The sequence below is a fragment of the Geotrypetes seraphini genome, chromosome 1, assembly GCF_902459505.1.
Source record: "Geotrypetes seraphini chromosome 1, aGeoSer1.1, whole genome shotgun sequence".
Lineage (NCBI taxonomy): Eukaryota > Metazoa > Chordata > Amphibia > Gymnophiona > Dermophiidae > Geotrypetes > Geotrypetes seraphini.
In genome coordinates, this window is record NC_047084.1 from 310,317,809 (window position 1) to 310,344,632 (window position 26,824).

Consider the following 26,824-nt stretch of genomic DNA (forward strand, 5'->3'; position numbering starts at 1 on the left):
GCATCCACATGGGCAGAGTACAGGAGGGAGTATATGTGTGTCTTCAACTTAGCACACATAACTCATTGCATGGCACACTTAGGGGTGCCCACTTATGCCTGCCATTGACCTATCATAAATGGTCACAAATAAATATTGGTATGCCAATTTGGGGTTGTATTCTATAACAACATCCTGGGGCACAGATGGCATTTTAGAATTGGCATTCAACACACAGAATCGACGGTTCTGAGGTGTCAAGTTACAGAATTGCCCCTCAGTTTTCAAAGGTCCCATAGTACTTCTAGGTCACTGAGGGCACTGTGAGTTTGCTTTGTCTTTTGAAGTCCCATATCTAAGCATTCTACTCAATGTCCAGACAAAAAAACAGGATCCCCTTACATCATTTCAAAATACTTTAAAGTTGTTCAAACAATTGTTCAACCCTAACATGGCTTGATAAAAGGGGGCTTTAGTGTGGCCTTTGAAAATACCTCAATCCAACCTTTATTTGGAAACTTTAGAAATTTTATTTGGAAACTCCTGAATGATGCCATGTTGAAAATAGGAATCTTCCAGTTTTTACCACACCTTGCAGAATTATCTGTCAGTAATAGTATTCATTTTATTTTTTTTTAAAATTATGCCACTTTAAACCAAAGCACATTTGTTTTTGGGTTATTTGGAAAATGTTGAGATCCTGTTAGTTCCAAATGCCGTGTAGTACCAGAAATTCTGTGTTTAACAGTGCCAAATGCAAATTAGAAATCCCGAAGGGCTTAGATAGAGATTGCCAATCCCCAAGACTGTCTGTGACCTGGAGCCAGACTCCAAGAATATGGAGATTTCTGTGGACGATTATAGGGAATCTGGGATGCTTATATCTAGCCATAATAATTATTCAAAGAGAACGATGTTCATGAACTTTCAAGACCGCAGAGTTTGTTCATCATATTCAGATAGCATCAGAAATACCATTGCATTTTTTTTTTCTAGGAAAAAAAGTGTCAGTACTCAAAAGCCATGCCATTCTTCAGGAGTGGAGTGATCATGTAGAGACCCACCCCTCAGTACTCAGGCCCTCTGCAACCAGACACAAAATCCATGAAAAGGCAGCATTGAGTATGCAGAACCTGAACTCCATTATTACTGCTTGGGGACCATGAGTCATTTTGATCAAACAACAGAAAAAAGGGGCCAGTACATAGTACTCCTGGGTACTCCCTCAAAACAAAACAAAAAAAAGCCCTGAAAATTACTAACAGAAAAATAAAGCCAACAGGGTAAACACTGAGGAAGTTGGAGGATTGAGCAGACTTATAAATTATGAACATGATGCAATAACATTTCTCTTAGCACTGAGTCTATATCCAGCCTGCAGACCTTCATAATCAATAGCATATGGCTGATATGCATGTGTATAGTTCTAAAATCTCAGCTCTATTAATTATTCTTTGTTAAAAACAATGTTGTATTGTATTGAATGTCCTTATAAATTTATAAGGACATTCAATACAATACAACATTGTTTTTAACAAAGAATAATTAATAAAGCTGAGATTTTAGAAATATACGTTTACATTATCCAGCAGTATAAGTGATAATTCCCATTTTTTGATATGCATGTGTACCATAACACAATTTATTGGGACTAATTTTATTCCTATGTGTTCTTTCTCATAGGCTGATGCATCATCAGAAAAAAGTAAGACTCTTTACATTATTTGGTTTGTACAAAATTAGTTAAGAACAGAGACAAGCATGAGAGAGAGAGACTGCAAGATAAATATTGTTCTTTCCTTTAGCTACTAACAGAAATGCATAATATAATGATAACTGCCATTGAAAACAAAATGCATACTTACAATTGTAGTAGTATTTCTGTTGAGTAATATGTAACTACTAATTGTGACCCTAAAACTGAGACTAGTCCCCCTCTCACTTTCCTTGACATCCCTTGTGTTCCTGCTCTTTGCTGTTATGCTTGTTTCAGATGCTCGTTCCATGTTTCCATCTTCCCTCTGTTGACATAACCTTGCCATCTCATTCTTATCCAAAGAAAGGACAGTATCGCTTTTGAAGAGCTGCATCCATAAATTGCCTACTAAATCGCTAAATTGCATGCATTGGACTTATATATCTAAAAGAGATACTGTCGGCAGTGTCTAATTCCCCCAGCATCATTACCATGGTGAAGTCTGAATGAGTCCACATCTGGGTATAGAAAGCAACCTAGCAGATTTCCAGCACTGTCAACTGCACTTTCTTTTTTCACCTAGTAGTAAATTCACAGAACTGTCACTCACTTATTTTAAAATTTACCCCCCCCCCCCCTTTGTACAAAACCGTAGTGGTAACAGCTCTGACGCTCATAGGAATTCTTTGAGCATCAGAGTTGTTACCGCCACGGCCGATGCTAAAAACTGCAGTATGGTTTTGCAAAAGGGGAGGGGGTTAATTTTCAGAATATTAGGACCTTATAGGAAGGTTCCTTTCAGCTTTACATTTGAAAAAAAAAAAAACAGCAGACTCTAGAAAACTGATGATTTCTATAGGCATTCAGCCAATTTCAAGAAATTTCCATGGAGTTTCCCAAAGGGGCTCAGAAATCTGAAGCTTTATAATGTTCTGCCCTGTATATTCTGTTTTGATGTTGTGTTTCTTAGATTTCATAAAGCCTCTCAGCTGATCCTTTGAAGGTTGGGTGGGGTTTTTTGTTGTTTTTTTTTAAATCCTTTGCCATGTGGAAAAAGAAATGACAGATCAGATCCTGTTAAAGTAAGAGGAGCATATTTGGAATAAAACTGATTAGTATTGCCCAGCTGAGTACAAACGTAGGGCCATAAAGATCAGTTGCAAGCCCAAGTATGTACCACAGATTTTTATCTGCTTACCTCCAGATACCGTAAACAATGAAGCATTTTAGTTGCAACTCATAAAAAGGCAGTCCCCTTTTATATGACAAGTTTAATAGGGATTTGTATTATACAGATGACTTTTTTTTCTATCTGTTTAATAGTTTCCCCTGCATGAATTGCTAACTTAAATTCAACTAGAAAAAAAGTTCTTAACATAATTCTGAAGATCCATTCCAAAGCTAGCACTGCAGAGGATGTATTTTAGTCTATGATGCTTAGGTGGTTTCTTGTTGCGAACACATGTTTAATGTGGGAGCTTTGATCCTTAGGAAACATTACTTTCCTTAAAAAAAAAAAAAATCTTCAGAACTTCACATGGACTACTTAATGTAGACTTGAAAAAGTCCAATTCATTTACAGAATTGCAAAAATAAAAAAATATATTTTGTTGTAAGACAGAGTAGGTCTGAAATTGAAAAAAACAAAAAAAAAGCTTAATAAAGCAATGCCACTAGATTGCCAATTTTAGGTTTTAATCTATAAAACACTCTCAATACAAAATAGGCAAATAGAACAAACAAATAAATAATACATTGCTCCCCATGTTTTATCTCTACCTTCCCTTTGCCTTCTTTGTATCCTCCACCATTTTTGTTCCTTTTGGTGCTGAAGACTGCTCAGCTGTACAAATATGTAATTCATCCAGAAAGTCACCTAGCAATGGTACTTGAGCTGCGAACCTACTGATAAAAACTCAGTTTTCATACCCCCAAATAGTCCCTCATGAGTTGGAAAATAGACTCCTAAATTTGCAGTTCATAAACATTTAAAAACAGAATCCCTAGATGTTTTATATATTATGTAATACAGGGGTCTTTAAAACTGATTTAGTGCACACTAAATGATTTACCCCCCCCACCCTTTAATGAAGCCGCATTAGCATTTTTTATCGCCAGTCGTGGCGGTAAAAGTTGCGACACTCATAGGAATTCTATGAGCGCCAGAGCTTTTACCACTGCAGCCGGCATTAAAAAAAATGCTAATGTGGCTTCTTAAAAGGGAGGGTTAGTATGTACTAAATGCTAAGAATAGGTAAAAAATATTTCTTAGTATTTAGCGTGTGCTAAATCTGTTAGCACACCTTAGTAAAAAGACCCTACATTCTGCATTTAATTTTCTCTGCAAATATAATTATGGGGGTCTTTTGCTAAGGACTAACACATGCTATCTGCAACAGGACCAATAGGAATGAAATGGATCCGGTGGAAGACAGCATGTGTCAATCTTATTAATGAACTCCAAGAAAATCATCTTCTAGTTTAGAATCATGTACTAATGCCTAGTTGTTCACTACATAGGCCCTCTTTTACTAAGGTGCGCTAATCGATTTAGCACACGCTAAATGCTAATGCGTGCATGTTAGTCTATGGATGCGTTAGCGTTTAGCATGCGCTAATTTAATTAGCATGCGCTAATCGGTTAGCGCACCTTAGTAAAAGAGGAGGATAGTGTACTAGAGGGTAAAACATAAAATCCAACATGATGAGGATAGATCCCCTACGGAAATGTTGTGAGTAATTTTCAAAGGCCACTGCTTACTGAAGTGAGCTAAGATTTTTACCTGTTACCGCATTAATATCCAGAACAAATGTGCAATAACTGCACAACCTTTGTTAACTGTTAGCATTCCCACCATTTCTGGGAGGGTTTCCAAAGTACAATTTTCTGTTGTGTGTTAAGTAGCCCATTTAATATAGAGCAGGGGTAGGGAACTCCGGTCCTCGAGAGCCGTATTCCAGTCGGGTTTTCAGGATTTCCCCAATGAATATGCATTGAAAGCAGTGCTTGCAAATAGATCTCATGCATATTCATTGGGGGAAATCCTGAAAACCCGACTGGAATACGGCTCTCGAGGGCTGGAGTTCCCTACCTCTGATATAGAAGCTTCCAGGTCAGGACATGCAAAGTTCTGGTGGTATTTTTGAGAAGAATCTGTTGATCAGGTTTCAGGTTTATTTAAAATTTGATAATATCGCCTATAAAAACTTCCTAAGCGATGTACATGATAAAACATAGTCATTATATTACAGCTTAAAATCTAGACAGAGTCGGACAAGGACTAACTTGATACAAAAGGGACTGGGGTAGAACCACATTAATTATAGGAAAGCAACATATATGAGAAAGGACAATTAGGAGTATACATATATTTGCCGGCACATGAGTTTTACAAAGATGCACACTGGGAAAAAAAATGAACATATAGACCTGGCAGCTGTCACACTTATATGTGAAAGCGGTGAGTTCAAAACTTCCACGTGTTACATGCTGACACTTCCTTGTGCGGTTGCCTCACATTTAACCTAATTCTATATTGGGTGTTAAAAGTTGCGGGTGTGCCATATTTCTATGCACAATTTAATTGAATAACAAACCAATCAGCATTGATAATTGGGTGCTAATTTGCATCAGTTAAAATATAGGTGAACATCTTTAGGTGCTAGGATCCACAGGGGGGCAGAGCAGGGGTGTTCCTGGAATTTGACACACAGTTTTTCATTATCTGCTGTGCAAACAGTTAAGAATATAAGAACATAAGATTTGCCGCTGCTGGGTCAGACCAGTGGTCCATCGTGCCCAGTAGTCCGCTCACGCGGCAACCCTTAGGTCAAAGACCAGTGCCCTATTTGAGTCTAGCCTTACCTGCGAATGTTCTGTTTCAGCAGGAACTTATCCAACCTTTTCTTGAATCCCCGAAGGGTGCTTTCCCCTATAACAGCCCCCGGAAGAGCGTTCCAGTTAACGTATTGTAATATCCCAATTGTTAGCTGTAAGTCACATTCAATACCACGCAGTGGCGTTTTATGTGTCAGCTATTTAATGTGAGAGTTAATGTGTGCCTGCAATCCTAGCAGTAATTCCCTTATTAAATAGCAAAGACAATTTTATAAATACAGGGTAAAATGATTAAGGTATCTTTTCATTAAACTGTGATAAACAATAACACACACCTACCTCAGCTTAAATATCATACCTCAGGATGTGCTGAGGCATCCTGTGGTAAATTGGCAATCTGTGTACGTAAATCATGCGTTAAGCATATATTTTTATTTTTCTGCGGAGGGTGTGTGTCAGCAGGGGTGGAGAGTTGGTGTGACAGCAAGAATCAGTGCAGCTACTTTACCGTGTGCTAATGGATTGGCGCACGATTAGCAAGTGATCTTATCCTGCCTACAAAATTGCTACAAAATAGGTATTGGTTTAATGGCCCCCACGAATAACAAAATTAGCACATGGCCATGGCCTTGTAAGAGTGCACTAAGGCCACTTTTTACCACAGCTCAGTAAAAGAACCCCTTAAACAGGTTAAAAAAAAAAGTTACATATGTTGCCTATCTAAAATGTGCCAACTTTCAGTGCAGTGGAATGTCCACACAGTGTTCCATAATATTCCCAGGACAAATGCTCAGGTCAAGGAAGGAAAAGTAAATGCATAGAGTGCATGTTAATATCTTTGCGTGTACTTTGCACAATCAGTTCTACTCCCGGAAAAAAATAGGTGTCTGGTTGGTTTTTTTTTAACCCATAATAAGCCTTCCCTTTGAAAACTGGGTTAATGACCAAAGGCAAAAAGTATACATAGATTTTGCAGAATTTAGGCAGTCAGGAAATTTGCCCCGTTGATTTAAAAATTGCTACGAAAGCAGAACAATTTATAAAAAGCGGTTTCCCTTTGCATCCTGAAGTTTCTGAAGCCCGATTAGTTATTTCAATGTATTTAGATAATTTTTTTTAAAACCCTTCATACCTGTTATTGTCATACTGTAAGTGTTCTATTTAGTAATGTTTTTCTCAATAGACCATTATCTCATTGATGGTTCCCTCTAGTCTGGTAAACTGCTTTTAAGATATCTCATGCTTAAATTGCTATCGCCAGGCTAGTTGCTGCCTGGCAATACTTTCTATGTGGATTTGTAAAAGGGGATAAAACTGTACTTCACCATGGTATGTTGCATAATAATTCCATGTAATATTTATTTATTACCATACCTTTTCATGCCTTGACACAAGGCTACATTCCCATTGTTTACTACACCTTTGCTTTGCATGGAAATAACTTGGCTTGCATATGCTGTACTGTGTGTACGTATGAGTGTGTGCGCGCGCACGTGTGTGTGTGTGTGTGTGTGCACAGTATGTGTGTTCAGTTTGAATGTCTCTGGTTCTTTATTTGCTGTACATTACATTTGTAATTGTTTCAATCCACCTTTATGTTGGATCACAATTATTCTTAATTTCCTTTTCTTATTTTCCCCCTCTTTGTTTATTCATTATTTGTCCAGATGATGAGGATGGCTCCAAGGAAAGGACCATACCTCTTAAAAATTAGAAACTGTGTCCTTGTTTAGCTGTGAGATTCCTTTAGGTGAAATGCCAGTTTTACAGATTATTCAAATCTTTTTTAATAGATTATATAATTGCATATCATTAGCTGTAAGTCTTTTGATATTGGTTATCAAAAGAAATATACTTACTCGTGGAGCTATTTAGTTGTTGCTCCAAAAGCTTGCTACCACTGGCTTTCTCATAGAGGAAATCAATTTCCAATTAGTTTCAATCTCTTCTAATGCTTTCTTTTCTTTCCCGCCCCCTACTTTGGACATTGATCTATAACATCTAAACAATCTTGAGATGCTTATTTTTTTGTGTGATTCCGCTATGTTTCCACTTTGTGTTTGTAGATTATTTATGACTTCTTTTTTTACTCGTCCTGGATATTGTGTTTGTTATTGCTTTGGTGTTGTATGTGTGGATGTGCTCATGTGTGAAATCTAAGCAAGTTATTTCCTGCCCATTTTCCTTTTCAGTTTTGTTTTTCTTTAGCTTTGCTTCGCTCTTGTGTCCCAAGACCCTCTGGATGCACCAGCCATTCCCAGCCTATTGTGTTGACTTCCCTTCCACATCAACAAAAGACTCTTGTGTCATGAAAGTCCTGATTACATTTTTCAATCTCTATTTTTGATTTCCATTTTACTTTAATGTTTTTCGTTCACCCCAAAGATGATGATGATGATGATGATGGGACAGAATCTACAGAAACATCTATCCTGAAAAGTCACCTGGTCAATGAAGTCCCCATATTAGCAAGTCCTGATTTGCTTTCAGAAGTTTCTGAGATGAAGCAAGGGTTGATCAAGATGAGTGCAATCTTGACCACCGATTCTGCTGAGAAGACAAGACCCATCAAAGTGAAGGAACTTGTGAAAGGAGCAGAAGAAGAACCAGGAGAACCATTTGAGATTGTTGGAAGAGTAAAGGAAGACTTAGAAAAAGTCAATGAAATTCTGAGAAGTGGAACATATACAGGAGAAGAGTCAATGTCCAAGAAGATCCAGTCTGATAGGCCATGCATAGAAGAAGAGTGGATTGTTGTAAGCGACGAAGAGGTTGAAGAGGCAAGACAGAGAACACTTTCAGAAGTCAGTGAATCTCCATGTGTGGAAGTTAGGATAGAAAGAGGCCCAAAGGAAGACACATCTAAAGGTATAGTGTCTAAAGATATGGCACAAATAGTAAACTACCTTTCAGAGGATCTGAATACCTATTTGCCTCTTCATGAAGTTCCTCAAACATTCCAAGAAGATTTAATCCAAGAAAGATTTGAAGCTGTTGTTATCAGCAGGGGATCAGAAAAGCAAACCCAAGACTCAGATTCAGCTGCTTTACAGATTATACAAGAAAAGAAAAAAACAGGTTTTGAAATTAAAAAACCAGTTAGAAGGAAATTAAAAGAGAGGGAGCAACAAAAGGAAGAATGGTTGCAAGATAATGAAGATCAAACTAGTCTTACCAAGTTTAGTTCAGAAGAATCATTAGATGAAGAACCATGTTTAATTTCTGCACCCACTTCAGACATTACTTCTGTGTCACCTGTCATAGAAGAGACTCCGATTGGTTCAATAAAAGAAAAGGTTAAGGCTCTTCAGAAGCGAGTAGAAGAGGAGCAGAAAGAGCTTACAAAAAAACATATTAAACCACAAATAAAAGACTATATTGGTGAGGAGTCTTCCAAAAAACTGTCACAGTTACATCATCCACCTGTTTCTCCTTCTCCTAAAACAGAACGCCTGGAAGAGACTATGTCAGTTAGAGAACTGATGAAAGCATTCCAGTCAGGACAGGATCCGTCCAAGGAGAAATCAGGACTTTTTGAACACAAGTCCACAAAAGGTATAAAACAAAAGCAAATCTCTGAAGAAAGTAAGTCAACAGCAGGGTCTGCACTGACTCCTGTCAGAAAGGTCTCCAGCAAAGAACAAACTCAAGCAGAAGTAGTTTACCCAGAAAGTGAAACATGGCAGGTATTTTCAAACAAAAAAAGAGACATATCAGAAAGTCAGACTGACCAAGAAAGCCAGCAGTTTCAGGCATATGGGGCTTTAGAGCCAGGAGAGGGGGTGCATGTTTCTGATGAGCTTAGAAAAAAAAGCATAGAAATAATTTGTTCCGTATCATCCCCTATAGATGAACACACAGCTCACAGCCATAAAACAAAAGATTCTTTTTACCCTGTATTTGACGAGGAATGTACAAAGGAAATCCCATTCATGAAGAAAAGGGTGGCTGATGAACATAGAGATGCTGACCCCCAGATTAGCCCTGATAGGAAAACCTCAACAGATTTTTCTGATGTCATTAAAGAAGAACTAGAGGACAATGACAAATATCAACAGCTTCGAAAGCTTTCAGACACTGAAGCAGCACAATTTCACTTAGAGCAAATATTAACAAGCCCTTTCAACATTGCCTTTCCATCAGAATATGTAAAGGATGGAATTCTTCCTGCACTATCTTTGCAAAGTGGAGCTTTTGATGGTAGTTCTGAAAGCCTGAAGCATGAAGGTGTAGCAGATTCTCCTGGTGGTAGCCTCTTGCTTGATGGAACACCACAGGTCAGCTCCGAGGAGAGCTATAAGCATGAAGGACTAGCAGAGACTCCAGAAACAAGCCCAGAAAGCCTTTCTTCCTCACCAAAGAAAACTGACCAAGAAACTGATGATGACTCTAAAAGTAAGTCTGGGCACAGAGAAGCAGAGCCACATTCACCAAGAGCAGTTAAAGACTCTGAAGTCTGCAAGCCTGCTCCTGATCATTTGTTAGAGGAGGTGAACATGCCTTTCACTAAAACTAAATCTGCATCATTGGAGGAGGATGGTGCCACCCAGCAATCTCATGCAGATATGACTGCATCTACAAGCCTTAAAGAAAAGGCAGATGAACTACTTCTGAATAAATCAGTTTCTGTCACAAAAGGTGTTAGTAGTGAGAAATACATTGATACCAAAGATTACTCAGAATCAGTTGAAACACATTCTATCTCAATAAAACAGGGTAAATATTCAGAACCTGATTTTCAGGTGGCTGTTAAAAGCCCACAGGGATTAGAACTTTCACTTCTTAGTCATGATTTTGAAAGCAGCAGCCCAGTAGCAGACGAATCATTGGTTATCAGTCATAAAGATTCTTTGGAAGCAAGTCCAGTGATGGAAGATAACTCCTCACACAAAACACCAGATTCCATTGAACCAAGCCCTACAAAAGAGTCACCATGTCGTGACTCTCTTGAAAACAGTCCTACAGAACAAACAGTGAAGACTAGTATTCTCATGGAGCAAGCTACCCTTCAGATTAGTGGCACCAAAGCAGAACTTTCATCTGAACTGGCACCTGTACGTTCTAGAATTCTCCGAGACCCTGATGCAAGTGCTGAAGATGATAGCTTGGAACAAATTTCTCTCATGGAAAGTTCAGGAAAGAGTCCTCTTTCCCCTGAAACCCCCAGCTCTGAAGAGATTAGTTATGAAATTACACCCAAAACATCAGATCTGCAGTCAATAGGAGCTTCTGCTAGACAAAACACAATTCCTGAAGTTGCTGAAGAACCTGAGGATGATTCAGAAAATGAACCAAAGAAGAGATTTACTCCCGAGGAAGAAATGTTTAAGATGGTAACAAAAATTAAAATGTTTGATGAACTTGAACAAGAAGCAAAGCAGAAAAGGGAATATAAAAAAGATTCCAAACAGGAAGAATCTGCAATAATTCCTGGAGAAAGCACTGTACATGAGGCATTAATTCCTGCAGAAAGCACTGTACATGAAGCTGAATCAGAAGAAGAAAAATTAAAAGTCTTGCATGATGAAGATATACAAATTGTAGTTATGTCTGTTGAAAGTCGAAAAAGTTCTTCTTCTTCAGAAAGTGAACCTGAGTTAACTCAGCTAAAAAAAGAAACTGATTCTGGTCTCTTGATGGAGCCTGTAATTCGGGTACAGCCTCCATCCCCTTTCCGTTCTAGTGTAGATTCTAATTCAAGTCCTGAAGAAACAGCATTTCAACCTATTGCTTCCAAACAACATGCTTCTGGAATGGAGGAGAAAACATTAGAATCCAGTGAGCCAGTAGATGAGATGGAACGAAAACCACTTATGCAAGGTATAGGGCATAACACATCTGCTGAAGGATCTGATGTTCATCACTGTGATGGTGACATAATTATAGAATTAGATAAAACAAAGTTTTATAGTACAAATGAAAGTGATATAGTAAGTCCTGATGTCCCATTTGTAAAGTTTAGTCCTAATGTCCCATTTATAAAGTTTAGTGAAGGATCCCATCATATTATTAGTGATACTAAGAAAAGGACAGATACAGAAACTATGCATCATCAGGCCTTATCACAAAAACTTGCTGATGATTCAGAGATGCCAATGCATACAGACTTTACTACTAGAGAAGTTATGTCTTCCCAAGCATGTAGTCCCCATGAATGTCATGACTCCCAATACATTGAATCACAGTTTAATTATAAGGATAAAATAGTTGAGGAAATGATATCCAAAACTGCTTCCAGTCCAGTTTTGGAGGGTGACTACACAGAAACTGCTCAGGCATTTGGTATATCCAAAATGGCTATTGATGATGAACATTCTACAGAAGAATGTTCATCTTTTATCGCTGACAGAGATTCATTTAGTAAATCTCCTATAGCTATAAATTACACTGCTACTGATGATGGAAGTGAAATTCCTCAGATAACAAGCCCCTATGAAAATGTCCCTTCAGAACATTTTTTCCCTAGTAGTGATAGAGCTGAACTTAATGAAGATCAGATAGCCACCCCGGCCTTCACACTATCACGTGAGGATGCATTACTAACAAGTCCTATTAGTTTGCATGCTTCATGTGAAGATAAATTATTTGAAGAAGATAGTAATGTCTCATTATACCCTGAAATAGACTCAAAACCAATAGATTTTGGTATGATGCAGTTAGATAGAAATGCATCATCAACTTCTTGTCCTTTAGATACCAAAAGAATTGACCAACCTGTTCAAAGGGGCAGAGGTGAGGAACAGGTTAGTAAATTGGTCATAACAAAGTCAGAGGCAGATATTGACACCTGGAGTGCAGTGCGAGAAGATGATGCAGTTTTTGCAGCTCGAGTGAAAGAGGAAGAGCAAAAAATATTTGGTTTGATGGTAGACAGACAATCCGAGGGCACATCACCAGATAGCACCCCAGCACGAACTCCCACAGAGGATGGAACACCAACGAGCGAACAAAATCCTTTTCTATTTCATGAAGGGAAACTTTTTGAAATGACCCGAAGTGGAGCTATTGATATGACCAAGAGGACCTATGCAGATGAAAGTTTTCACTTTTTCCAGATTGCAGAAGAATGTTTAGAAGAAGCATTATCTGAAGAAATCAAAGAAAACACTACAGAGGCTGAATCTCCTAAAATTACAAGCTCAGCTGAAACTTTTACCCCTTCAGAATTATGTGAGACAACCTCTGAGATGAATGGATCAGATGAGTCCATGTTAGCATCAAATGGATTTGATCAGGAAAGGACTACAGAGGAAGCGTCAGAAACAAAAACTACAAGTGGCAGTACAGTAGTCACAAAAGTAGAACAGAAATCTAGAATTCCAATTAAAATGGGCATTTTAGCTTCATCAGTATCATCAAAGAAAGAAACTACTGCCACTGAAATTTTGGATGTACATTCCTTTTCCATAAGCGATGCTGATGATAAATTTGATTCCACTCAGATGCCTTGCCCTTCACCTCCTGAGCAGATTCAAGCAAGTGTTGAGTTAGATTTGTACACAGTTGCTAGATCTGTGTATCATGAACAAGATGAAGAGTCTCCAGACTCTTCACCAGAGGAAGAGAGATCTGTGATTGAAATTCCTACTGCAGTCATGGACAGTATATCACACATTGAAAGTAAATCCAAAATACCAGTGAGATCTGGTGTTTCTTTGTCAGCAGTACCCCAGTCACTGTATCTAGACGAAGATGGGCATGCACTGTTAGATGACATTCTTGATGAAGATGAGCAAAAGCCAAAGTCTAGAATCCCTGTCAAAACAGCATTCCAACGAACTGAGCAACATTTTACATTCACAGAAACATCAGCCTGTTCTTCGGAGTCCTTCAGAGCCCCAGAAGTGGCATCCAAAATACCTTTAAAACAAGATCATAGAAGTAAGTCTGAATCTGATGCAGGTTCTCCCTCAGACTCCAAAACAAAGCGCTCAGGGAAGACTAAAAGTTATACTGAGGTAGAAACTGAGATCAGAGAGCAGTCTAGTCAGGTGCCACTTGAAACAGAATCAGATGAGGTGACTAAACCAAAGATATTTTCTTCAAGATTGCCAGTAAAGATGAAAAGCTGTGCGTCTTCCTATAGCTCAACAAGTCCCACAAAAGACAAAGAACCGTTTCTTGAACTATATAAAAATTCAATTGATTTTTTTGAAGAGATTAGTGATGAAGCGTCAAAGCTAGTAGATAGAATTACACAGGCTGAAAAAGAACAAGAGCTAGTTTCTGATGATGAAAGTAGTACCCTAGAAGTTTCAGTTATTGAAAATGTGCCACCTGTTGAAACACAGCAGTCAGTTCCTGAAGACATCTTTGACACAAGGCCTATTTGGGATGAGTCTATTGAGACTCAGATAGAACGAATTCCTGATGATAATGTCCATGACCATGCTGAAGGTATTTGCCATCTATGAGAATTCCCTCTGCTACGCATGTCATAGATTTAACTTATCTGGTGATTTGTGTTTCATTTTATTTAAGCTTTTTGTGATTGTTAATGTGCTTGTAAAAGCTGAGTTTGTCTTTTGTTTTGCTTTTTTGTGTCTCAGAATTTTCTTGTCTATAAAACAATCTCAAGATTGCATATTGTGAATGCTTCTGGAAAGCATTGACAATAAACACATGCAAACCTCTACCTTTGGCTCATCTGGCATTTGGGGCTGCAGGACCTCTGAATTCTGGCTTTCCTGAGATCAAATACTTTAGTGTAATACTTTATCCATTGAGGCTTACCGTATATAAAATAGTGACCTTTACACAAAACATTTACTATTGAAAACTAGAATGTAAATCCAATTTTCCATTTTCACTGACTGGTCCAATTATTTTATACTGCTAAATGTTTTAACTTGGTTAGGCATATCAGTATGATGGATCTGGCAGAGATATGCTAAATAGCTTCCCACAAATAAAAGATAAATTGTTGGCTCTATCGATAGCATTTGCTTAAAGGGTTATTGTCATCAACATTTAACTTTGGTGTATTTTAGTATGAACTTGAAGAGCATAGCTGAAGGGAATAGCGATGCTCATCCATACAGACTAAATATATATTTCCATTTTTCAAGATTTAATGCTATTTGAATATGTTCGTAGGTTATATAAATGGGTTTTGCTCATTTTTGTTTCATGAATGTCTGATGTCCATCCACAATACAATTAATAGAATGTATGCCAGAATATAATAACAAACCATTATCATTCTGAAGAATTCAAGTGGGACATTGAACTATATTCAAAAAGTAAGGGTCAACAGTTTGTAGTGGATGACATTTTTCTTGGATTAAATACACACAAGACTCGTTTTTGAGAGTCATCATGTTTTTCATCAGGTCAATTAAGAAACAGTACAGGTACACTCAGTTTAAGGGCTCCATTTACTAAGCTGCGCTAGCGGTTTTAGTGCGTGCTTAGCGTTCACAATGCCACATGTGCTAGACGCTAACGCCTCCATTGAGCTGGCGTTAGTTTTTCCGCATAGCGCAGGGGTTAACGCAAAAACGCTACCGCAGCTTAGTAAAAGGAGTCCTAAATAGGGCAAATTAGTTTAGTTCTTAGACTGCCTGCCTAGCTGCTATTATGACTCGGTATAAGGAAAGTGGGGTGGTAGGGAAAGAGGGTTGATGAGACAGTGGCATTTTACACTTGAAAGAGTCTACTTCTGTTAATGGTTGAGAGACAATGCTATTTAATTTTTTTTTATGTCTGTTTCAAAGTGTTTGATCAACCTAATTTCAAATCTTTCTGTTGTAGCATTTCTTTTAAGTAACCTGATTGTGGGGACATTAAAGGTCGAAGGGAGGGATTTAGGATTTTGCTCATACCTTTTCAAAAGTAGCTTAACACAAGTCACATTTAGGTACAGGAGGTATTTCTTTGTCCCTGGAGGGATTACTATCTAAGGGTCTAATGCAGAAAGCTGCATGTTAGAACTGTGTGCCAATGGCTGAGAATACAGTTTTAACAGTATTTAATGAGAAAGGTCTGCCTGTCGATGCAGTAAGCTAACCATATGCAAATTCAAAGTGTGCAGAACTTGTACACTAATTAGGGTAAGACTAACAGATGCGCACATCGAAGAATCTGTGATGAGAGCAGCTAATACTGTGCGCATGTCTGAGCAAAAAAAAAATAAAAAATCAGCCCATATCTGTGCTTGTGCTGGAATGTTATTCTGCAGATAAATATCAATCTCTCAAAAATTTTTGTGATGTCAATATACAATATGGGGCTCATAATAAAAAAAAACATCTACAAAGTGGCCTAAATGGGTACTTGGATGATCAAAAAGCCTGATCATCCAAGTACCCATAACCAAAGTTGGTTTTAGACATATTTAAAACCAGCTTAGGCCTTTCCCCTGTCTTTAAATGCATAGAGTGAAAAGAGGCATTTTTAGAGGAGGGGAAAGGGTATGAGGTGGGCAGGAGGTGGGCCGATCTATACATACTCGTACAGCAGGTATAACCAAAAGTTTACACAGATTTCCTAGTCGGCACTTATACGTTTTAACTTAGACCAAGACAAAACAGGTATATGTGCCGAAAAAGGGGCCGCTGAGCTGATCGCTGAGCGGCTGCCGCGATCAGCTCAGCGGCCTCGGCAACCTGTCTACCCCCTACTGCAACGATCGCGGCTGGAGAGATAGCCAATCTCCCCTGCCACAATAGCAATACCCCAAAGTGCCGCCAACTGCAGCACTTCAGATCGCTATCGCGGCAGGAGAGATAGCCAATCTCTCCTGCCGCAATACACTCCTCACCCCCGACTCGACATAGGCAGGAGGGAATTAGGCTTCCAGGTTCTCAGCCCACTGTTCACACCATAAGATCTGCTCTTCCACGTATGTGTGCATGCCAACCATTTTTCAAACCTACATGTGTACATGCAACTAATTACAACAGAAGCCTCAATCTGTATTTATTTTCAAATTGGAGTGGAAAATAACCATTAGGGAACTTTTTACCAATCTGCATGTGCATGGGAACAGCTGTAAATCCAGATGTTGACATAGGGGGGGGACACATATTTACATTCCTTTCCTGAAATGTGGACTAAACATGTAGATTTTAGTTCTACCCTTTGCAATCTACATGTAGGTAAACATGTGTAAATGTTGGCTTTCCAAAATGTAAATTATGATTAGGGCTTTTGAAATATAGATCATAGTTGGCCAGCTCAAACAAAACTCTATATGCAATGGTGGCAATTAACTATGGAAGCTGCAAAACGTTTTTAACTCTTAAGGCAAAAACAGCAATCTAGCTGAAATGGGGTTAATACACTTTTATTTAACCTATGCCTGCCTCACCGGTGGAGCAGAAGGTGACAGGGAAATTTATGTATTCCCATTGTAAAACTTATAATACCATACACATAAACATTTTTGGCCCAATCTGAACATGCTCGCACCTTGCCCTCCTGAAACCTGAGTTCCAATTATATACATGTATAAATAGCAGCTTTCTAAAATTGCCATGTAAAAATATGTAACTAATCTAGACATGTGAATGCCACTATTTTACACGTGGGGATGCTTTTAAAATATCCTTTATAGTGGTGAGTGATTAATGCACATCATTTAATGATCTTTTTATAGGTAAAATGGCTTCAAAACACTATGGGGCTCATAATCGAAAGAGAAAAACGTTCAAAAACCGGCCTAAGTCGGCACTTGGATGAACATTTCTCAAAAACGTCCAAGGGCCGATAATAAAAACGGGTTTTGGATGTATGTCTAAACAACCTAGGCCTTCATAGTGTCGCTGAACAACCAAAGCTAAATGGGGTGTTTCGGGAAGCGTGTCGAGGGCGGAAGTTGGGCGGGACGTGGGCCGGCTTAGACTTAGTTGTACAGCACGTATAACCGAAAGTTATACAGCCCACGATCGACGGAACTTGGACGTTGTGGCTTAGACCATGTAAAACATGGTCTAAGTCACAAAAACCCACCTAAAGTCACCAGATAAGCACTGCAAACACATAAAACAGACCCCCCCACCCCCAGTGATCACCAACCCCCCCACCCCCATAAAAATCGTAATCATAACTTTCAAATTCTGCCTCCAGAAAATCATCACCTGGCTGCCTGTCATAGGAAAGCCTAGTCGTGCTGCACAGAGGCGTCTTAAAACGTCTTGGGGATGGGTTAGGGACCCATAGAGAGATGGACCCATGCCCATAAGCCCTTGTAATCACTGCATTGATACTTAAATATGTGCACTTCCCTTTATACCTCCAAAACCCTTTTTTACTAGCATATAAGTGGCTCCTGCAGCCATAAGGGTTATTGGGGTGGTAGATAAGTGGATCTAGGAGATTCTGGAGGTGGTTTGGGAGGCTCACCGTAACCTATAAGGGAGCTGTAGGGAGGAAAAGCCATGGCATCCTTTTTGTGAAGTTCACAGCAGTGCCCTGTAAGGTACTCCACTATTTAGGTGACATGTCTGGATGTGCAGTCCATCACTTTGCAGACCCCTCCCACGTCCCACAGGGCTTGTTCTGGGCGTTTTGGACTTGGACGGAAAGTTGGACGAAAATGTGGTATAAAGATGGACGATTTAGTGGCTTGGACAATCAGATCAGCAGGACGTATAATTAGACGATTTTCGAAACGAAAAAAAAGTTGGATGTATCTTTCAAAAATGTGTCTTAAACTCTTTTTAACTTTGGACGACTTGCGAGATGGACGTAAACGGACTTAGACGTCCCTTTCGATTATGCCCCTCCACGGGGCTCATAATTTTTAAAAAAACATCTGAAAAGTGGCCTAAATGGGTATTTGGACGATCATAAAGCCTGATTGTCCAAGTACCTATAATCAAAGCTGGTTGTAGACGTATCTAAAACCAGCTTAGGCCTTTCCCCTGCCTCTAAACGCATAGAGCCAAAAGAGGCATTTTTAGAGGAGGGGAAAGGGCGGGCGGTGGGCAGGAGGTGGGCCGACCTAGACCTAGGTGTACAGCAGGTATAACCAAAACTTTAGGCAGGTTGCCTAGTCGGCACTTATACTTTTTGACTTAGACCAAGTCAAAACAGGTATAAGAGCTGAAAAAGGGGCCGCTGAGCTGATCGCTGCAGCTCAGCAGCACCAGCAACCTGCCTATTGCTGCAGGAAAGATGACTCATCTCTCCTGCCACGATGGTGATCGCCCACCCCCCTCCGAACCGCGGCACTTTGGAGTGAGCATCATGGCAGGGCATCTCCCCTGCCGGCGATCCTCACCCCGAAGTGCCGCGGTTCGTAGGGGGGTGGGTGATCACCATCGTGGCAGGAGAGATGAGCCATCTCTCCTGCAGCGATCAGCCCTCCCCCCACAACGATTGGGCAGGAGGGAGCCCTAGCCCTCCTGCACCGTGGCACCCCCAAACCCCCGACACTATCGGGGCAGGAGGGAGCCCAAGTCCTCATGCCCAGGCGAACCCTGAACCCCCTGACATGATCGGGGCAGGAGGGAGCCCAAGCCCTCTTGCCCCGTAGCACCCCCGAAGCCCCGACACTATCGGGGTAGGAGGGAGCCCAAGCCCTCATGCCACGTGGTACCCCTGAACTCCCCGACAAGATCGGGCAGGAGGGAGCCCAAGCCCTCCTGCCCCCGAACCCCCGATCGCCCCCCGCTAATCCGCGACCCCCAACCAACCTCACGACCCCCCTCCCCGTACCTTCAAAATCGTTGGTCGGATGGATGGGTGCTAGCCTTAGGGCCTGATTGGCCCAGGCGGCTCAAATCCCGCCCACAGGTGGGGCCTGAGATGCCTGGGCCAACCGGAATAGGCCCAGTAGGCTTAGGCCCCTCCTGTGGGTGGGGCCTTAGGCATATGGGCCAGGTTGCCTAAGGCCCCCACCCACAGGAGGGATGTAAGCCTACTGGGCCTATTCTGGTTGGCCCAGGCATCCCAGGCCCAACCTGTGGGTGGGATTTGAGCCACCTGGGCCAATCAGGCCCTAGGCCAGCCATTCAACGATGGCTATGTACTCGTCCATCTGACCAACAATTTTGAAGGTATGGGGAGAGGGGTGGGGGGTCGTGGGTCAGCGGGGGCGATCAGGGGTTCGGGGGGGCCCTTGCTTTGAGTGCTGGAGAGCTTGGGCTCATTCCTGCCCCGATAGTGTCGAGGGAGTTTGGGGGTGCCGCGGGGCAGGAGGGTTTAGGCTCCTCCTGCCCGGATCGTTGTAGGGAGGAGATTCTGTAACCGGTGTTGTTTTTGATAGACACTGGTTACAGAATCCAGCTTTTAGGCGAAGGACTGGCTCCTCCTTTGCCTAAAAGCTCTTGTTTTGGGCGTTTGGGAGTTAGGCTTTTTTTAGGTTGATTATATGATGTTAGTGTAGACATAGTGGTGGTCTGGGCGTTTAAACAGCTGAACGTAGAGTCAGGCCATTATCAAAAAACCCTCCTTTTGGACTTTTTTTTTGATAATGGACATTTTCCCTGCTTCTGCTTTCAACATTTAAGGACTTAGGCCAAAAGGGGACTTAGACGTTTTTTTTTTTAATTATGCCCCTCTTTATTCAGAAATGAAAAGAATACTATTGATGTATGTGTGCATGCAAGTTTCCCTTTATTAAAAGGTGATCATTCTTTTAGCACACAGTAATTGTGAATATTTTCACAGAATACCATTAGAACTCATAAAACACCAATCTGTGATCCCATTGGAAATAACATGCTTGCACAAAAGCAGAATGAAATTCAGACCCTGCAGCCCCCAAGTGATCAGATTAAGGCTTTCCTCCTCTTCCTCCTCACATGTTACAGTGGTGACTTGTGTTACTCTCTCCACTCTGCAAAGATAACACAAGTAGTCAGACCCAGCACTGTCACGGTTCTTTCCAAGATCTGCAACTCAAATCATGACTTTTGTTTCATAGTTTGTTCATGAAGCATGACAAGTCACCCCAGAAATCTGGATAGCCGCTGTAACAATCCATATAAAATTATAAAGCAGAGGGGGTTTTAAAGCATGGTCTTTTACTTTTCCCATGCCTCTTCTAAATGTGTGATCCATATAAGTCTGTGTTATGTGTACTTAAAACAGAGAAAAGTTTCTATTGAAATCCTTCTTTAAATGTTTATATATTGAGCTAAATCCAAATAAATAAATGAATAAAATATTTATAGCATTGCAGTAAAGACATGTCTGCAGTTTCTAACATCAGAAGTACGCTAAGTAAAAATATCTGTAAAATTATAATAATTAAATACCTATGCCATTTATGGTGGCACTGCTGAATTTCACCTCAGTTGAAGGTCGATTGTAGAGGTATGGGAAGAGATGGTTTTCATTTCTGAAGCCAAATGTATTTTCCCCTTTTTCTTTTTGTTTTCCTGGCTTTAAAATTGTCTTGATGCAGAACTTGGCTAATGAAAAGATGTTTCTGCTGTGTGAGGCTTTACATGCAGGGCTTGGCACTTTTCTCAACATTTTATTTTTTTGTATGTGTTATAGATGATCTTTGGCTATTTTGTTTTGACCAAATTTAGATCCACAGGAAGACCAAGAAAGGACGGAGGAGAGGCTAGCTCACATTGCAGACCATCTTGGCTTCAGCTGGACAGGTATAATTCAGACAAGTTATATTTCTGGTAAACAAAATGCAGTGTCATTCTCTATATGAGTTGTTGGGGTCCAATGAACGTAGTGGATTTGTTTTTTGGAAGGTAAGAAAGGGACTGAAAAAGTAGATGTTCTGTTTCTGAGCAGATCTCTCCTAAATGACGGTGCTTTTGTTCATATCTGGATTGAAGGAAAAATACAATATTCATTTTAATTTTCATACCCATACAAGATGTTAAATAAGTATTGGTTATCGTGATCTACTTTTAGAGTACTATTTTGTAAATTCATTTATTCAAAGCTGGGATACTACAGTTGTTGGATTTCTCAGTTGTAATTTTCCTGTTTCTCCCTAGGCAGCTAATCTTAAATTCCTTTACTATATACTGGTCTATTTTCTTCATGCTGTTCGTGAGACAGGGGCTTAAAATCATGGAAAGATTTGTAAAAATCATGGAAGGATTGGTTTTTGTAAAAATCATGGAAGGATTGGTACATACACAACTGATGGAATACCTCTTTTACATGAAACCCAATCCAGATTCAGACCTATGTTTAGCACTGAGACAGTAATTGTGGCCATCTTAGATAATTTACGTTTCTTGTTTACTAGTGGCCTTAAGCCCTGATTATGCAATTTGATATGAGTTCTGCCTTTGATCTAGTGGACCATGGGAAATTGTTACAATGGTTAGATGCAATTGGTGTCAGAGAAGAGGTGCTAGACTGGTTCCGAGGTTTCCTTATGTCCCGCACATATCAAGTACGTTTTAACTAAAATCTCTCCAACACCTGGAGTAATCCATCTGGCGTTCCACAGGGGTCTCCACTATCCCCATTGCTTTTCAACGTTTACATGTCATTATTAGGTGTGCAGCTGACCCAGCTGGGGATAAAAGTATTTAGCTACGCAGACGACTTTACGATCATTATCCCATTCGCTACCTCTCTCTCTGAAGTTACTCCAATGGCAACAGAAGTACTAGACTTGATGGAACAATGGATAACTGAATTTAGATTGAAGCTTAACTCAAAAAAAACCCAAAATTCTTTGTAGCTTCATCTCACCCACTTGATACAAAAACATCACTGTGCATCGATAACCTTAGCTACCCTATTCAACCTATTATGAAGGTTTTGGGTGTAATACTGGACCAGGGCCCAACCATGAAAGACCAGGTGGACTCTTTGGTTAGAAAGGATTTCTTTACTCTCTGGAAGCTTCGGTCCATCAGAGCATATTTTGATGCTTCATCATTCAGAATTCTAGTTCAATCCCTTATACTGAGCCAACTTGACTACTGTAATATCGTCTATCTGGCAATTACCCAAACGAATATGCAGCGATTACAACTGGTGCAAAATGCAGCGGTCAAACTGATCTTCGGGTTGAAGAAGTTTGACCATGTGACTCCTTCCTTCCGACTCCTACATTGGCTACCAATGGAGGCATATGTGAAATTTAAGTTCGGATGTTTCTGCTTTAAGGTACTGTTCGGTTTAGCCCCTAAATATATAACTGACCTTTTCTTCTTCCCAACCAACAGACATAAGAGAAGCTCACACCTGAACTTTGTATCTCCACCGGCTAGAGGATGTAAATTCAAAAGTCATCATCAACATCTTCTCTCATATCAAGCAGCATTATGGGGTAAAGACCTGGAACAATTACTTAAGCTTGCTAATACTTATGGGGAATTCAGGAGACACCTAAAAACATATCTGTTCCTGAAGTATTTAGGCAGTTGATTTGTACAATCTTTCCTACAATAACTGATCTCTAGAGCCGCTATTCACTAGTTTTAATCTGCCAGTTCTACTCAATTTGTAGCATTTTTTAATCATTGTAAACCACATAGAACTTTACTGTCCTGCGGTATATAAACTGTTTATTATTATTATTATTATTATTATTAAAACTCTACTCTTCAGGAAGGCTTTTCTCAGTTTACTAGTGGCCCTCGTGTCATGTAGTTTTCTGTTTCCTGTAATATAGTTATGGAGACTAGGAGGTAAAGCCACTCTCCCTGAACACATCTCATAAGAGAAAGGACGTGTAGTGGACACAGCTACTGTATTCCACAAAAAAAGGAAGGAAAAATACAACCCCATCTATAAGCTTGTCATTCTCACTGTTGTTATTGTTCTTCCTATATTGATTTTCCTGCTTGTATTTACCAGTCTGGGCCATTTGCCTTTCTCAATAAAAATATATTTAAAAAAAATAGGTTAGGTTAAACAGGTTAGATAGTTCTAAATCTAATAGATGCTGGCACTGTCATCTTGACATTGGGACACTAGATCATCTGTTGTTCTATTGTCCTTTGATACTTAACTTTTGGAGGTCAATATCGGGTATGATTAACAACATATTGGAGTCCTCAGTTCCACTTACATATGAGATGGTCATATGTGGAACATTGCTACTTGTTAAGCCCCCTGTGGATCGATATAAATGCCGTCTTTTCCTTATCATTACATTACATTAGGGATTTCTGTTACGCCATTACCTTGCAGTTCAAGGCGGATTACAGAAGAATTATCAAGGAACTATTACAAAAAGAGATTTGGTCATTTTCAAAGAGAGTAAGAAATGAGTATGGTTATTTGTTTAGGGTAGTTGGCTTTAGTGAGAGGCACTGTTTGATACTTGTGGTGTTATTTCTTTTTCAAGGATTTCTTGAATAGTATGGTCTTTATTTCTTTTCTAAAAGTTTTGTAGTCTAGGGATGTTGTCAGTAGATTGGCGATTTGGTTGTCTAGTTTGACTGCTTGAATGGCTAGTAGGCTATCTTATAGTTTTTTCAGTTTGATCTCCTTAATTGGGGGGTATGAGAATGGGGTATGAGTTTTCCTATGTCTGGTTAAGGTATTGTAGATGAGGTGGTTGTTCAGGTAGTTTGGACTGTCTCCGTATAAAGTCTTAAATAGTAGACAGTAGAATTTAAATTGTATTCTTGCTGGGATTGGAAGCCAGTGCGATTGGAGATATGCTTCTGTAATGTGGTCATGTTTCTTCAATGAGTAGATGAGTCTTAGTGCTGTGTTTTGGATTGTTTGTAGTTGTTTTGTTATTGTTGCAGGGCAGGGGAGATAGAGGATATTACAGTAGTCTAGTAGGCCTAGTATTAGGGACTGTACTATGAGCTGGAATTGTGATTCCGAACTTGTTTCAAGTTTCTCATGATTGAGAATGATTTTTGTATTGTTTTATTGATTCGCGGTTGCATGGGGCAGCATCTGTCAATTGTTATTCTTAGTAATTTTAGAGTGGGTTGTGTTGATTTCAGTGTTGGTTATGGTTGGTATTTTTTGTTTTCGAGGAGGATGAATTTAGTTTTGTCTGGGTTCAATCATGACCGGGATCGCCATCCAGATGATAACTCAAAATTGGAAGAATTACGATTGTTTAAATTTTCCTTTTTGGTGGGCAAATCTGTGCTCCAGCTACAGATATAAAAGAATGAACGCCGATAGTTTGGGGCACAGTAATTTATTTAAATTGGTTCGGGGCCCATTGACATCTTACATTTCAGTTGTGCTTATGTTTTTCATCTTTTCTTCATTTGGATCCTTTGCCCATTCTTTAAAGGATGTTTTTTTGGCTGTAATAGCCTCTTTCACTCACCTAGTAACCATAATGACATTTGCCCTTCTTTCTTTGTTAATACAAGGAATACATCTGGTCTGGGCTTCCATAAAGGCATTTTTAAATAACATCCATGCCTGATTTAAAGCCCTAATCTTTGCTACTGATCCTTGTAGCTTCTTTTTAACCATTTTCCTCATTTTATCATAGTCACCCTTTTGAAAATTGTAGTCCAAATATCAGCTCAATTTTGATCATGATGTGATCACTGTTTCCCAGCAGACCCTACATTGTTACCTCTTGTACTATGCCCTGCATTCCAATAAGGACTAAATCTTGAATAGATCCCCCTCTTCTTGGTTCCTGGAGTAGTCTCTCTAGGTATTTTATCTCCCTAGCACTTCCTGATGTAACATTTATCCAGTCAATATCGGGGTAATTGAAATCAAACTAGAAAACAAACTCTACCCTCTTCCAGAAAGGATGAGAAATCAGCTGCGCAAACTACAATTGTGAAGAAAAAAGACCTCAGTGTCTACAGTGCACTACTATAATGGAATCTGGGTGACCAGATACTGTTATAGAAATAGTACTCAACGTGTGTTATCGGCACGCCCAAATTGTGGTACCCAATTATATAATCTCCCCATAGTACTCAAAGATATTCAGGAAAGGTATGCAAAGAAAATAATGTCATCCAATTTTTTCCTCCTTTTTCATTTATCTCCCCACCCACTTTTACAAAACTGCAGTGCAGCTTTTATCGCCGGCTGCGGCAGTAACAGTTCTAACGCTCAAAGGAATTCTATATATGTAGGCACTTTTACTGCCGTGGACGTCACTAACCCCCCCCCCCCCACACACACACACACTGTTTGCTTTAAGATGGTTTTTAGCATATACTAAATGAAACAAATAAAAGCACATTCCTAATTTGCAGAGGAATGCAAATCATTACTACTTGGTTAACAAAAAAAAAAAAAAATTGTTAGGATCCAATGTAATCCTGTCAGATGCATCACAGGTAATTGATGTTCTAATTATGATTTTGTCTCCTTTCCCTCACTCCCCAAAAGAATAAATAACATTTAAAAAATCCTTACCAATAATGGATTTTCTTTAACAGAATTAGCACGAGAATTGGATTTCACAGAAGAACAGATCCATCAGATTCGAATTGAAAATCCCAATTCGCTGCAGGACCAGAGCCATGCACTGTTGAAGTACTGGCTAGAAAGGGATGAAAAACATGCAACGGGTAAACCTCAGGGGCTAATATTTTCACCAGCAGATTTATTCTCTTTTATTTTCTAACTGTTCTGTAGTGAATGGAATTCCATTTTTTAAATTAAGCTTTCCATATACTAATTTTAGCCATTGATTATAACTGTAACTGCTTAGATGACCATGACCTTGGCCGTGGGATAGTATATCAAATTTTAATACAACTTGAAAACTTGATTTAGTAGGACTTAATAGGTGAGAGCAAATTTATCTGGATGATACGCTAAAGATGCTGACAGAAGGCCTTGGCATTATCAGGTAAGAGTTACCACTTACTCAGCAGTGATTTTCAGTCCACTAACCAAGGTAATTGTCTGGAGACAAAAAAAAAGGCTGTCCTAACTTGGTTTGGCTGCTTAACTGGGTACCGGTCTGAATATTGCTGGTACCCAGATAAATGCTGGCACCCAAATTATATCTGTATATTCAGCACTCTGCTGCTGAATATCTGAGTATTAAAATAACTATGGCAGCTGGTGTTTAAATCGACCAATAGCCATTGTGGCTGAATATTACACCCATAGAAATCAGCACATGATAGGGCAATGTTAAAAAGCACTTAGGAAGTGATGTCAGAGGAAGAGCCGACGCTGGCACGAGCAGCAGATTCGGGTTGCTGCTTGCGCCGGGAACATTAAAGAGGTATGGGGAAAGGGGTGCGCTTGCGGCAGGAAGTGGCGGGGAAGGAGGGGATGTGGTGGGGGCAGAGAAGAGGGCGGAGTAGGGGTGCCACCACCCCGGGCACCTCTCATCCTCGCTATGCCACTGCCACTGCGGTATAAGCTCCGACATTCATAGAATTCCTATGAACATTGGCACTTTTACCGCAGCGACTTACGATAAAAAAACCCTAATGCAGCTTGATAAAAGGGGGCCTAAG

The 26,824-nt window shown here is 39.8% G+C and overlaps 1 protein-coding gene across 35 annotated transcripts in view; it reads left to right on the forward strand.

Annotated features, from left to right (window-relative positions):
• Nucleotides 1-26,824, forward strand: part of ANK2 (ankyrin 2) — a 958,369-nt gene that overhangs the window by 872,589 nt on the left and 58,956 nt on the right. For 21 of the 35 annotated variants that reach the window (XM_033955859.1, XM_033955893.1, XM_033955875.1 and 18 more), the window contains 4 exons: nucleotides 1,663-1,684; nucleotides 7,899-13,910; nucleotides 20,999-21,073; nucleotides 25,787-25,918. In XM_033955859.1, the coding sequence (XP_033811750.1) occupies nucleotides 1,663-1,684; nucleotides 7,899-13,910; nucleotides 20,999-21,073; nucleotides 25,787-25,918 (6,241 nt within the window). The remainder of the gene's footprint in view (nucleotides 1-1,662; nucleotides 1,685-7,898; nucleotides 13,911-20,998; nucleotides 21,074-25,786; nucleotides 25,919-26,824) is intronic. The other 14 variants (XM_033955931.1, XM_033955938.1, XM_033955947.1 and 11 more) reach the window with 2 other exon arrangements.